This window comes from Argentina anserina, chromosome 3 (assembly GCF_933775445.1).
Source record: "Argentina anserina chromosome 3, drPotAnse1.1, whole genome shotgun sequence".
In the NCBI taxonomy this organism is placed as follows: domain Eukaryota; kingdom Viridiplantae; phylum Streptophyta; class Magnoliopsida; order Rosales; family Rosaceae; genus Argentina; species Argentina anserina.
Genome location: NC_065874.1, coordinates 27688877 through 27702999, shown reverse-complemented (window position 1 = coordinate 27702999; position 14123 = coordinate 27688877). Strand labels below are relative to the sequence as shown.

Here is a 14123-nt window from a genome sequence, read left to right as displayed (position 1 = left end):
GACTTGATTTGCAAGAAAGAACAATTTGTGTTCTCTATATAAGGGGGTCGAATGTGCAGAATAACACACGCAACGTCTAACAAACTATTGCGCAACCGCATAGTCAAGTCTCCTCACAGAGCAAAAGTCTGACTCGCGTCAGCAACCAAGTCTCTCATCGGAGCGGAGCTACCCAGATGCACGCCTCGCGCTGCATGTAGCAACAAGTCCGATTAACTTCGGCAATTCGAGTCAAGTACATCGAGTCGCTAGCCTAGCTTCTAGCAAACCCAAAATTCTGCACTAGTCAGCAAATTCCATTCACGAGAGAGTCCTGCTATTAACGACACAATATAAGCTATGCTTTTCCCCAAGCGGTCAAAAGTAAGATCGGCCATCTACTTGAGGTGGAGTGAAAGGTACCTAGCAACTCCGGTTGTGTATAGGTCATTCGAACTTCAGCGGTTTATCAGCAACTGCGGAGCAATCGTCTGAGAGGAAGACAGTACGATTATTGTCAAACAAAGCAACAGTTGTACCTAACTCAAAGGTACTGGCACGCCAACAACAACAAAGAACGAAGGGTCGAACCGTCTAGGGTTCGGTACCGGGGCTTGCTGATTGTTCTCTGAGGAGGATCCGTTTTCCCAGCTCAAACACCATCATATTTGGTAAGTGAATGTAGGGGTGGAATTTGGTTCGTTCGGTTTGGTTTTGGATTAAAACAGTAAACTGAATTGAAAATTTACATCAGTTCAGTTTGCAGTTTTTCCACAGCTAAAACTGATAACTGAACTGAACATTTCAGTTTGGTTGTGTCCATTTTGTTTTTCAATTTTTTTTATTTATGTGAAAAAAGAACTATTAATATAAACATGGATTATTGAGTTTGTCTTCTAACAATACAAAGTTCATAAATATACCAAAAGTAAAATATGAATTATACTACACAATATGTAATCAAAGTTTATAGTTTTCTCCTTTTATGTAATGGTGTTACAGTAGCATGATGACACGACCAACACTCTAGAGGAAGTCTAGAGGCTACTTCCTCCCTTCATTATAAGATGCTTCTCCAGTTCTCCTGCAACAATGACCATATTTAATAGAAAAAACACAATGATTGACCTTGATGTACTACTTAATCTGTTAATGACATTCTTAATCAATGAGAAGGTGCACAACCCTACAAGTAGTAATAACAAGAGAAAACTATCAAAATTTTAAAAGCTAGTCTCCTGAAATACTAATTTCTTAATCAACAACTAGACTCAAATCTTTGAGAGAAAGAGAACAAAATTATGTTTCATCATCAATAAAACCATTTTAATAAATAACTACAAATTTTACTTCTGCATATATACAGAGTACAACACAATATAACTAATCTCACTTACTGATAAGGTAGACAAGCTTGTAGTTAAGGTAATTCAACAAACTTCTAAGAAACAAGCCTACGTACTGAAGTAATTAAGGTAAGATTCCATAAGAACTATTTGGAATATGACTAACAAGGAGTGTCCTGTATCACATCTCCTTTTCTTTGTTCTCAAACGACTTTGATTTCAATTGAGGATCAAACAATTAGTTGGTGAAACAGATGAATAAACAAATTACAAATGCAAGTGGAACATAAAATAACATTACCTACTGGCTACTAAGAACCCTTACCCAACACATCAAACACCAAAACCCCAACCTGCTTCCAATTCATAATTTATATGGCATTGTAAACTCTGTTTTTAGTCAAACTAGAAGTACCCAACAAGGCCGTTGAGTAATACTACCCATATACTCGTGGCTCTGAACTTTCTTTGTTTTAAAGACATTACCTTTACATCAAAATTAAACACATTACTGACATGCAATCTGGGTCTCATTGATCACTAATAAAAAAAACCAAGAAAGCTAGTTCACCTGATCTTGTAGTAAGGATATAAGAGGGCTGACAACCACATCAGTCTTTCCAACAACCAAAGAAGACACTTGATAACTGAAACCCAAATTAAACAACTTAAATCAACCCAATATTCCAAAACAGTGGAAGTCAAAATTTTAGAGGGGAGAACACTTTACCACAAAGACTTGCCACTTCCAGTGGCCATGAGCCCATGACAATCAAAGAATCCCTTCTATCTATAATTATCTCAACCACTTCCTCTTGGTATGACCGAATCGAAGAAAACCCAAAATAATTTTGTGACCGAGAACACGAAAATGAAGAAATGAGAGTTGATTTAACATACCCATGCCAACAAACAAATTGATGAGAGAGAGAGAGAGAGGAGAGAGAGAGAGAGAGAGAGAGAGAGAGAGAGAGAGAGAGAGATTTATGAGGCTAGAATTAGGCTGAGCGAGAGAGCACTGCTAAATCGAGGAAAAGATAGTTGGGGATTTTAGAGAGTAAGTGAGGTGAGGTCAAGGGGTGAGGACTTAAGGGATATGGAGGCGAGAAACATAAACGAGGCTTGAGGAAGCTAGGGTTTTTATTTTAGGGAAATATATATATATATTCTTTATCTATAGTGAAGTTTCATTCTGAAATTTCAGAGTGAAGTTTCAAATTTGACACATTTTTCGGTCAAATTTTTTCAGCATAAGCGATTCAATATTTAGGTATACTATTCAATATCATCTCTATAAAATTTCATCCAATTTGACAATGATTTGAGCTTTCAAAATTGAGATTTACACGAACGGTTCATGTTGAACAGTTTTAATTCATTCATTGATTTAATATAATTTCAATACCTTAACGATGTCCGAATTGGATGAAATTTTGGATAGATGATCTTGAATAGCAGACCTAAATATTGAATCGCTTATGCTGAAAAAATTTGACCGAAAAGTGTGCCAAAATAAATCTAACATTTAAGTGATTTAAGTTTACTTTAATTTAGTTGTCGCTCTAACATGCATGCATGCATGCATGCAAATAATCAATGCTTAAAACTACAGGAGAGAATAGTGGAACGCAGATCCTAAAGCAGTAATAAAACATGCACTACAAAAAAAACTGGGTAGCAGGCACATTTTTCAATCGTGGGATTTGACCCTAATACTCACATATATCCACATATAATCGCGAGGAAGCCATACAACCACAGTGCAACAATATTTAAAGAAAATGTGTTTGTTACTGCCGTGGCTATTACTCCTTACCCACAAATATTTATGCAAATGTGACTCTACAAATTACGGGACCCACCACCACAGACATGTGCAAACAATCCCACGTTTCCCTTTTAATTGTGGGTTTTACAATATATAATTTAGAAAAAATATATATATTCCAATCAAAGCTATTGGAACAAGAACCTTCAATTTTCTTTGCTTTTTCCTTTTCTTTTGAGAAAGATGTTCATTTATTCATTTCTAGTTGTAGACAAAATTACAAACAATGCGGAAGAATCAACTGAAATTACAATGAGATACTACAACAATTTATATTGAATTATGAATGTACTACATATCATTTGATAATCAATGCAAGATTGATGTTTAAGCAACATCAACCACAACTAAAAAAATACACAATATTTTCATCACTATTGCAACTCCTCAAACATAGTGTATCACCCAGTTCATGAGATGATCCCACATTCATTCTGCATAAAAAAAAATATACATTTAGCAATGATATATAAAAATATGTGCTTCAAGGTGCTCATAATAATGATTTACAACTCACATATAACATATGGACTTGCTGGAATAAAATTATAATGGTACAAAAATTATTCTGTATTTGAAACAATGATTCAAATGTTAAGATCTGACCATGCATCAACCATATAAGAGTTTATAATATCTAATTTTATGAATTAAGTACATAATATTAGCCAATCAAGCATTACTATCTTTAAGATATTCGGTGGACACTAAAACTTGGGGTCATTATTTAATGACTTTCAATGGATCCTTTTAAAACTGCATCTATGAAGCACAACACTTATCCAACAATTAGTAAATCACTTCTATAAAGAATTTAAAATATCATCTTATTTATATTACTTGATAATTACTAATACACTGCATGCTTACATAGTTACAAGTCATTTGGACTTGTGGTAACTTGAACTCATCCTTGTCGATGACTTAATGACACTGGAAGACAAATGAACACCAGAAGTTTCCTCATGTTTTAATAGAAGTGATTAAGCATCTAGTGATTCTAGTCTATACAATAACCCAGCTTTCAAATTGTAGTTTCAATCTAGGTTTCAGTTTATAGTAATAGACTGATAATTATATAACATCACCATAGCATACTAATAATGATATCTAACATCACCATGGTCTACATAGAAACAAAATAATTCATACTCTCTCTTAAAACAAGATATATATATTTCAAGAATTTTAAAGAGGGGAAATTGCATCATGTCCCATAGGGGTCGAATTTGGCCCAAACGGTTCGGTTTTAGGCTCAAACTGAAAAACTGAAATTAAACTTCGGTTCGGTTCGCAGTTCTTAAATAGATCAAATTGAAAACTGAACCGACCGGTTCGGTTCGGTTTTTTTTTGTAAATTTACAAAAAAAAGACTAAATAAGGGAATGAGACATATGGTTCCATTTGAGGATCTAAACTTTTTTCTTACCCTAAAAAAATCATTTCTAACAATAAAAACATTATGATTTTACACAATGTATAGTTTCATACACCATAAAACACAAATTCAAAGTCCAAACTTCAAAGTAAATTGAGTTCACCAAAGTCCAAATAAACATGAAATTTTTCATAACAAATGAGTCTCATTGTGAATGCCATAATCCCTCATTCATCAATTCTCAAGACCATGAAGTGGTGTTTGGTATCAACATATCATTCCAAACATTTCTCACCACCACATTTGAACATGACTCATTTCATAATTCTACATCCAATATTAACAAGATAAACATCACATATTAGAAAAGTATGATGTATATAAACTTTAAAACATCAAATATTAGAAACATCAAATGACAAATGTTACCTTCAACAACTTCATGACATATTTCAACCTCTTCCGTAGTGAGCTCATGACTTATGGAAACATTATCATTTGTAATCCAATTTTGAACACATCAACGCCTCCACCCTTTCTCTACTTCAAATTCAATTCAAAATTCATTGAGGACCAGCCGACCAACATGAGAAACGTAGAGAGATTAGAGGGGCATGGCATACAAAATGAGATTAGGGATTTACTTGGAGGAGAAATCTGCGATGTTGACGTCGGGTAGAGATACTGCGACTCTACGAGGATGCGATGCAGCTAGAGTAGAGAGACTTGAGACTCTGATGCCGATGCCGGCGACGCGATAGGTCTCTGCTGAATCAAGAGATTCGAGTCTCGGGATTTCGAGAAACGGCAGAATAGAAAACAAGGGGTGAGGAGTCGACTTGAGGGTTTTCATGTTGGGTAATAAGGATTAGGGGAAAATGGAAACGACGGCATTCCATACTTCAATTCTTTAGGGTTTTATTTCAGGTCGGTTCGGTCTAAATAGTGAAAAAATTAAAAAAAATAGTGAAAAAAATCAAAAAAAAATGTTGGCATCTGACAAAACAAAAATTAAAAATTCTGGGTGACTCACAATTAATGTTAAATGTGGGGACTTTGAATTAATTGACCACAGATACACATTCGTGCGAAATAAACCCACGAATCAGTTAATTTTTTTGTGAGAACGTGGGCTTTGCCCCCTTTTGTAGTAGTGAAGCCCTGCAAACCCAACCAAAAGCAGCATTTATCATGACTGCAAGACTGGTCTAGGCACCTTTGAGTCTTTGACAACTCCACCCTTACAGTCTTACTGGCATTCTTGATTACGAACGATCGACAACAGTCACAACACTTCACTCAATCCTCCCATTGAACAAACTTCCACTCCACAAAGCAATTCTTCTAGCTTTAAATGACACAACCTTTGCAACAAAGTTCGCCGGCAAATTAAACTACGCAGCTTAACCACTCTACAGTTCCCAGCTTACGTCCCAACAAAAGTTGACAAGCGTTTGTTCTTCACAGTAGGACCAGACTTGGAACCAACCCATATATGTAGCCAGCAACGCAACAACAAAACCTGCCAAGGACGTGTACCCAATTTAACTATATTTTCTGCTTCAGTCAAAAACATTATTTCCTTAACCAATTTAACTATATAGAAATTAGGCTTGAAGAGACATATTATGTGTCTATTGCTACCTATAGGGCCAAATAAGACAATTAGTGTAAATGTGTTTGAAGGTGTTCCTATTGCTAACTTGGACACTTAATTCATGTGTCCCCAAATATAAGAGTGGGTCCCATGGTATCTCAAACACAAACTAGAGTACAAATACCAAACATGTATATAGATACACTACACCAATTAGGGACACTTACATGTGCCCATTAACATAACTTTACTTTTTGCAACTAGTCCCTATAATGGGAAGTAATTGCAAACCAGTCCCAAAAAATATATAGAATATCATCATATCAATAAAAAATTAATCACACAATCTCCGTATATATTTGCCATTGAAATATTATATTCACCAATATATCAACAAAATTTGAAACCCAGTATTGACATTCTCCTCAAAACAACTAAGCTCCAAACTACCACTATTGTCGTATATCAAGTAATTAGTTCATTAAAATTAATTACGGGTTACTAAGAAAGGTAAACAAATTAAAAACTGTAAGTACCTTCTTCTTCAACAGTAATAAAAGAAGGTACAATACCAGAGCACCAAGGAGCTGTAAGTACATACAATAACAAGTAAAATTCTGAGTTAGAGAACCTTAGAGAACATATAACAGAAGTACATATCCCAATACGGACACCAATCCTTAAAGTACAACTAGCATGACAACATATTAATTCATACTTAGAACTTAGATAATCCAGTATATGCAACTGCAACTATACATACACTCTTATTCCAATGACAAAGTTTAACACAAATATACTAACAAATTCCATGATCATCCTCTAATTCATGAACGACAACAATTTTCTTCAGTTCTTCCACAACATGGTCAAGTTCCTGTCAAGGAAGGTGAAATATTTTAATGAAACTTCATTCAGAATTTCAATATCCAGCATAATCTTGTCATGACTACAATTATAACCCTGGTATGTACTGAACAAGTATGGATAAATATTAAATTAAGAAATATTAAATGCATGTAGACAAAGGGAACTTCAAGAAAGAATAACAAGCAGAGAACATAGAGCATGGTACCATACACTTGCTTGCTGAATAAGCTCCCTGCTCCAAAGTTTTGATGGGTCCAATGTCAAGAAAATATTGACTTCACTGGTAGCAACGACATCGACCGATATTCCCAAATCTTCAAAAGTTGTAAATACTTGCATGGGAACAACATATATATCTAAAGTTAAACCAGTTGTGCTATCATCGAGAATGGTCAAACAAGCAACAATTAGGAGTTCCTCTAAAGTTACATTAGGAGCAAATCACTGCTAGGTAAATTTTGTTCATTAACTAGCTAAGTATATGGTTTCAGCACTACTATGAGACGTTGGAGTATGTATAAGTAAAAAGAGTAAGAACAACCAAAATAATTAGTCCATCTACCAAAGAACACCATATAGTTGTATTTCACAATTGCTTGGCTTAATTGAGGAACATAATGTCCTGGTAGACAAGTTTGGATGGTTAAAACAAGAACACCAGGTCACTTAAACAAGTCGGTTACATCTACTAAAGTTCTAGTGTATTTAAAGGAATGGTAACATAAATAACTGGTGTATATAAGCAAATTAATTGTGTACCTGCATAACCCTCTCCTGTGATATCAAAGTCCCTTCCTTTATACTGTGGTTGTCCAGAAATAGTAGGTGCATATTACCCCTGTGTACCAATACCAAATCTTGCTTGAGAGCCTATTAATGAACATAAAACATTAGCTGAGAAAACTTCTATGATCAGGATCAAATCACCCAATATAAACAAACAACTTGGTAGATGAGATATTACGGGATTCATCGGTCTTCTGATGGGGGGAATAAATCGAAACCTACAATTTAAGAAACCCAATGTTTTTTGAACATCGATTCATTCAAACCCAGAATTGAAAAAGATAAACCTTAAAATTTGAGAAACCCAGAAGTGCTATTTACCTTGATTAGCAAACGTAGACAACTTGAACCCATAATCGAAGCCTTCCAAGGCACAGACCTAGAGATCTTGAAGCCTTCAAAGTCAAACCCAGAAGAGAAGAGTCAAAAGATGCGTTTGCAAATAAAGAGGAGCTGAAGTTTGGAAGGATAGTGGAGGGTGAGGAGTTTGATTTTGAAGGTTTTGACTTCGGGAGAGGATGGGTTTGGAACCAAACTATACGAGGCAAATCGGAGATGAAGGGTTTTCAATTCCAAGGCAATTTGAACCGCATACTTCGACGAACCCTTTTACTAGGAGAACAACATGCAAAAGCAATTGAGAGAGCGAGAAAGGGAAATTACCGTCGGGCGTCGGTGGTGTTACGAATCTGAAGGAGGAAGTTATGGGTAGTTGTCGGTGTTTACTGGAGAGAGTAGCACCGTAGCGGCAGATCTGAGAGCCCTTATACGGGTGTGTACTCGTCAACTTATCCGTATAAAGTTGTTAGAAGGGCACTTAAGAGTCATATGTGCCTTTACCCTCTAAGAGGCACACATATAAGGATGTGTCCCTAAACCAATAAAATTAGAGACACTAATATATATATATTACGCCTCTTTTCTAGTAGTGTCACTCTGACTTTCCATTCAGTCCTATATATAACTCCGTCCAATTACACCAGAGCCCAGCCGAACAATACTAATGTCGGCAATGGTACAACCGTACAAATAAGGTAATGGTGCTTCAGTGCTTCCATATTTCCATTAACACTAGTGTGGAGTTGGTGCTGAAAGCCTTCATCTTCATCGACGTACATGGATTGAATTTCTTTGTTGTTGGTCAAGGGTTTAATTTGGGAACCCAACAAGTTCAATCCCATCGACCCTGTTAAGAGAAACAGCGTGGGTGTGCCATTCGGCGGGTGGCCTGGGTTGCTATACGGTTTTCAGCAACAATCCAGGTTAGGCAACCAAACAATTTAAGGTGTTTTGTTTTTCACACCATCAATATATATAGACACATAATTAACTGCGAGATCATGTACGTGTTATATATCCACGTATTGACGAACATATTAGGGTTACCTTACATATTCATTTGGCTGCTAATTGCTTCAATCTCTATTGAATTAGGTGTTTGGTTCATGCATTGTCACTTGGAGATCCATACCTCCTGGGGTTTGAAGATGGCTTGGGTAGTCTTAGACGGAAAGCTTCCCAATCAAAAGTTTCTTCCTCCCCCACTGGATCTTCCCAAATGTTAATTAATAGATAAATGTGTTTAACTAATTAACCTTTCCCGGCCGGCTAGCTGCCTTAAGCAATATTTTGTAACTCACTGGTTTTATTCTTTGATAAATCTATGTTTCAGTTAACTATCATACAACGTTGTCTATCATACAATTTAGGTTAAATACCAGTCACTCCTTACATTTTGTAAGTCTCGACAGTATAGTCCTTATGTTTTTAATTTCAACCAATCACTCCTTAAATTCTCAATTTTCAACTAATAAATCTTTTTCATCACATTCCATCTATAGTGTCCTTTAACCACTAACGTTGACATAAAATTCTTTCAATTATCTTCTCACATCCTCAAATGCCCTTCAAAGTTCAAATTCAGTGTTTTTATTTTACTCGGTTTGTAATGACCCGATTTTTCAGAATCAAATTATTTGAATTCTTAGAAATTAATAAAGATTGTAAAATTAACAAATCGCATTTGTTTCGCTTCGCGACGTTGTCAAATCGAAAATGAAACCGTCATCGGAAATCTAAATCGGAAAAACGTTACATTTCCGCGACGCAAGAGTCGACTTTTACTCCTTCGCTCGTTTCCAAAAACTCCCTTCATGAAAGTTGTAGAGCTCAGAGATACGATCTCGTGAACACATCATGCGTTTTAATCGAACGTTGTGCGTGAAACTTATTAACGACGGAAGTTAGTTTCCGATTTTGAAAAATGGTATAAAAAGGAATAATTTGGGTTTAGGGTTTCCAATTTCGGAAACCCTCTCTTTTCTCTCTCTCTCTCTCTCCCTCCCCGACTCTCTCTCTCGCTCTAAATCGCCTCCAGCGATCGAACAACAACTGCCTCCGTGGCCCTCACCGCCTAACCCAAAGGCACCGCACGAACTCCAACTTCCACCCTCTGGCTCCACACGCCACCGTTCACCGCGCCGGAGCTCCCTCGCCAAATTGAGGATTCAGTGAGTTCCTCCGCCACCCAAACACGTCGTCGGCGAGACCAGAGCACGGGGACCACACCACCACCTCTGATCCTCATCACCGAAGCCACCTGCAAGCGAGGGGAAGCTGAATCGTGCCGCCAGTCTCACCTCTTGCGAAATCGACCCCGCCTGCACCTCGAGCTCTTCCGGCGACTTCCAGCCGTCCTAGGGCTTCACATAGGTATGGAAATGCATTTAGATGATTGTATTGTGTGATTGTGTGTGGTTTGGGTGGATATGTGGAGGAATTGGAGGAGAATCGGAGGAGGAAAAGGAAAGTGAGCACCGCCGCCTTGGGCGGCGCGTGAGGGAGCGTGAGGAGGGTAGGAGGCGGCCTTGGGCCGTGGAGGGGAAGAGGGGAAGAAAAGTAGGAAATTTGGGCGGCGGTGGGCAAGCCACGCGCGCCGGTTTGAGCGGCGCGTGGAGCCACTATATGGAGGCATGTGAGCGCCATGCACTGTCGCCGGAGGTGGCGCGTGAACCCCACGCGCCGTCACGTACGGCGGCGCGTGAACAGTAAATTTTCAAGCAGTAATTTTTGTAAAAAAATGATTTTTGTACGGTAAATGTAAAAAAGTAATTTACGTACAATAAATATAAAAAAGTAATTTACGTACAGTAAATGTAAAAAAGCAATTTACGTACAGTAAATGTAAAATTATTTTACATACGGTGAATGTAAAAATTATTTTACATACAGTAATTGTAAAAACAATTTCTGAAAGGTCATTTAGTAAATTGTATTTACTGGTTAAGTAATACGTAAACAGTACGTATTTGAAGAGTAATACGTAAAAGTAGGTATATGAGAAGTAATACGTAAACAGTACGTATGTGAAAAATAATACGTAGACATTATGTATATAAACAGTATTACATGAATAGTAATTTACGTGAACAGTAATTTCGTAAAAACCGAAAATTGCTGAACATTAAAGCATTAATACTGTTTCGGCATTCGAGGTTTTACGTAACGTTTCTAATCACTTCTTCATCAATCTAGGTGATCGATTAATCGAGTGAATGAATTGCTTTCAGTATTGTGGGAATTACGCTGAGGAAGCTAAGGTGAGTAAAATCTCACAGTAACGAATCTACCCTTAGCGGAGACTCATAATTACATTTTTTTAAAAATGATTGAACTATGATATATATATATATATATATGATATAGTGGGTTGTGTATGTGTATAATTGGTAAAAATTGATACATATATATGGGTTGCTATATTATATACTGTCATATTTCTGTTTACAAAATAAGTTCATTGATATTTATTTATTTATTTGAGAATGTCACTTGATTTTGTACAATAACATGTGACGATTGTTTTGTATGTGGTTTTAACTTGAGTTACGTTAAAACGTTTTTGTTGTCTTCGGACCTGTCTCCAGACGTGTTGGCATGTCGGAACCTAGCCTTGGCCGGGCGACAGTTACGATACAGTTAGAGCTCTAATATGTTTGCCAGTGTACTGACATGAGAGGTAACATATGGGTTACCGGCTTATGAGTACCCATATTTTTGGGATTATTGGGTGGCAGATGGGTTGCCCAATTCCCGGCGGTATACTGCATGAGGGGTAACAGATAAGTACCTGGGTCTCCTGAGTACCCGTATTATAAATTTAATTGGGTAAACATATGGGTTGCCTGATTTTTCATGAGCACTGAGCACTTATATTTTCAGATATTATTAGACAACTAGATATGCCGTCTTTTGACTCATGAGTACATTTATAATTGGATGTTTCAATATTTACTCTCGTATTTCTATGCATGTTATTTTCTTGTTTTACTCATACGAGCTGCAAAGCTGACCGGGTTTGTGTTTTGCAATCCCGGTGCACCTATTCGATGGTGTAGGGGATAGTTTTGCAGGTGTGGATTAGCAGAATCGACGGACAACTCTGAAGACTTTGAAGTTGCCTTATTTTATTTTGTGGTGAGGATTCAGAGGATTTTTACATTTCCATTTGATATAATGCTTGAATTATAAATTTGGTTTGTAATAATCAATTCGACTGAGTTGTGCTATGAACTCAGTAATGATCCGCTATGACGATAAAATGATTTCGATTTATTGAGATTGTTTTAGAGTTTTTCATGTTTTCAATTTTTGAGTTTTATGCTCGAAATTTTGAAATCGTAGCACGTTCACTCTCTCCCTCTCTCTCCACCGGAACTACAGCTCTACAAAAAATCACCTTAAGATGCTTCTCAAAGTTGTCGGCCGTTCCATTCAACCCAGCTCTCCTTTTCTTTAACTCAAACATACTCAATTTTCTTTTTGTTATGATCTGGAATTTACCCAAATGTATGTAGATCTCAACTTGGTGCATAATCACATTGTAGCGCCTGATCTGAGAATGTATTTGGTTATACATTGCATCTTAGTGGTTGGTGTCACTTATTAACAATGAAGAGATAAATCAGAGAGAGAGATTACAGATAGTAAAATAATGGGAAAAATAGGATTCAAATCTTAGTTCTCACGTATACTTTTTGTCACGACTCCGAATTTTCGAATGATAAAAAGTCGAATTCGAAGCCATGAAAATTAAAAAATAATATCAAATATATTGAAATCATCTTATCATAACAGTGTATCGAAACTGAGTCCACATCACGACTCAGTCAACTCGAATAATACACAACCAATGGAAATGTAAAATTCACTCAATCCTCACCACAAACAACAGAAAGAAATCTTCGACAATCTTCAGCGAAATCCCTCTAATTCTGTTAATCCACACCTGTAAAACTATCCCCTACACCATCGAATAGGTGCACCGGGATTGTAAACACAAACCCGGTAAGCTTTGCAGCTCGTATGAGTAAATCAATAATATAACTCGCACATAAACACAGAAGAAAATACTAAAAATATTTAATTATTAATGTGCTCATGAGTCATTGGACGGCCCATCTGGTTGTTCAATAATATCTGAAAATATGCGTGCTCATGAGAAATCAGACAACCTTTTTGTTTACCCAAATACATTTATAATACGGGTACTCGTGAGCGCTGGTACACCTCTATTACCCCTCATGTTAGTACGTTGCCCGACATTGGGCAACCTCTCGCTACCCAATATCCAAAAGAAAAATACTGAAAACATTTAATTATAAATGTACTCATGAGTTATGAAAATATAAGTGCTCATGAGAAATCGGGCAACCCATCTGTTTACCCAAATACATTTATAATACGGGTACTCATGAGCGCTGGTACACCTATGTTACCCCTCATGTTAGTACGCCGCCCGACATTGGGTAACCTCTCGCTAGCCAATGTCCAAAATATGGGTACTCATAAGCGTTGGTACACCTCTGTTACCCCTCATGTTAGTACCCCGACAGACAGACTAGAGTTCTAACTGAATCGTAACTGTCGCCCGGCCAAGGCTAGGTTCCGACATGCCAACACGTCCGAAGACAGGTCCACAGACCACAAAAACATTTTGACACAACTCAAGTTAAAACCACGTACAAACAATCATCGCATGATATTGTACAAATCAATCGACATGCTCAAATAATAAACATCGACGCTATAATGAATTCATTAGCAAACGGAAATTACGACAGTATATAATATACCAAACCATATATATGTACTTATTTTACCAATTATACACATACACAATCCACTATATCATATACTTATCATAGTTCATTCTTTTAAATTTAGCGTAATCATGAATCTCTGAAAGGGTAGATTCGTCACTGTGAGATTTTACTCACATTCTTTCCTGCGTGCAACTTCCACGACACTGAAAGTAATTTCCTCACTCGTTTCGTCAGT

General features: G+C 36.8%; 1 protein-coding gene and 1 long non-coding RNA gene across 11 annotated transcripts; both read right to left on the bottom strand.

The window, feature by feature from the left end:
• Positions 1-891: 891 nt before the first annotated feature.
• LOC126789293 (uncharacterized) lies at positions 892-2258 on the bottom strand. The gene is made up of 3 exons (XR_007671510.1): positions 2056-2258; positions 1897-1972; positions 892-1063 (listed from the first exon to the last, which is right to left on the bottom strand). It is a non-coding gene; the product is annotated as an uncharacterized LOC126789293 (long non-coding RNA).
• A 3307-nt stretch (positions 2259-5565) lies between these two features.
• LOC126789290 (aspartokinase 2, chloroplastic-like) lies at positions 5566-8606 on the bottom strand. Of its 10 annotated transcripts, none has more exons than XR_007671502.1 (7): positions 8448-8606; positions 8106-8179; positions 7963-8002; positions 7758-7868; positions 7209-7330; positions 6665-7005; positions 5566-6053 (listed from the first exon to the last, which is right to left on the bottom strand). XR_007671502.1 is itself a non-coding variant. In XM_050515419.1 (4 exons), the coding sequence occupies exons 1-4, from the start codon at positions 7335-7337 to the stop codon at positions 5944-5946; spliced, it is 363 nt and encodes a 120-aa protein (XP_050371376.1). In that variant the 5' UTR covers positions 7338-7749; the 3' UTR covers positions 5566-5943. The 10 variants fall into 10 exon arrangements, 1 of the variants encoding a protein (XP_050371376.1); XR_007671507.1 differs by having other exon boundaries at positions 7758-7836; XR_007671501.1 differs by having other exon boundaries at positions 8106-8606.
• Between the last annotated feature and the right edge of the window lie 5517 nt (positions 8607-14123).

What these genes read in the sequence shown, in the direction of transcription:
- LOC126789290 (XM_050515419.1), bottom strand. Translation starts at nt 7,337, where the DNA reads ATGCAAGTATTTACAACTTTTGAAGATTTGGGAATATCGGTCGATGTC. An exon ending in AGCTTATTCAGCAAGCAAGT is followed by an intron (nt 7,006 to 7,208) that starts GTATGGTACCAT and finishes CTTCCTTGACAG; the next exon opens with GAACTTGACCATGTTGTGGA. An exon ending in TATTACTGTTGAAGAAGAAG is followed by an intron (nt 6,054 to 6,664) that starts GTACTTACAGTT and finishes CGTCCTTGGCAG; the next exon opens with GTTTTGTTGTTGCGTTGCTG.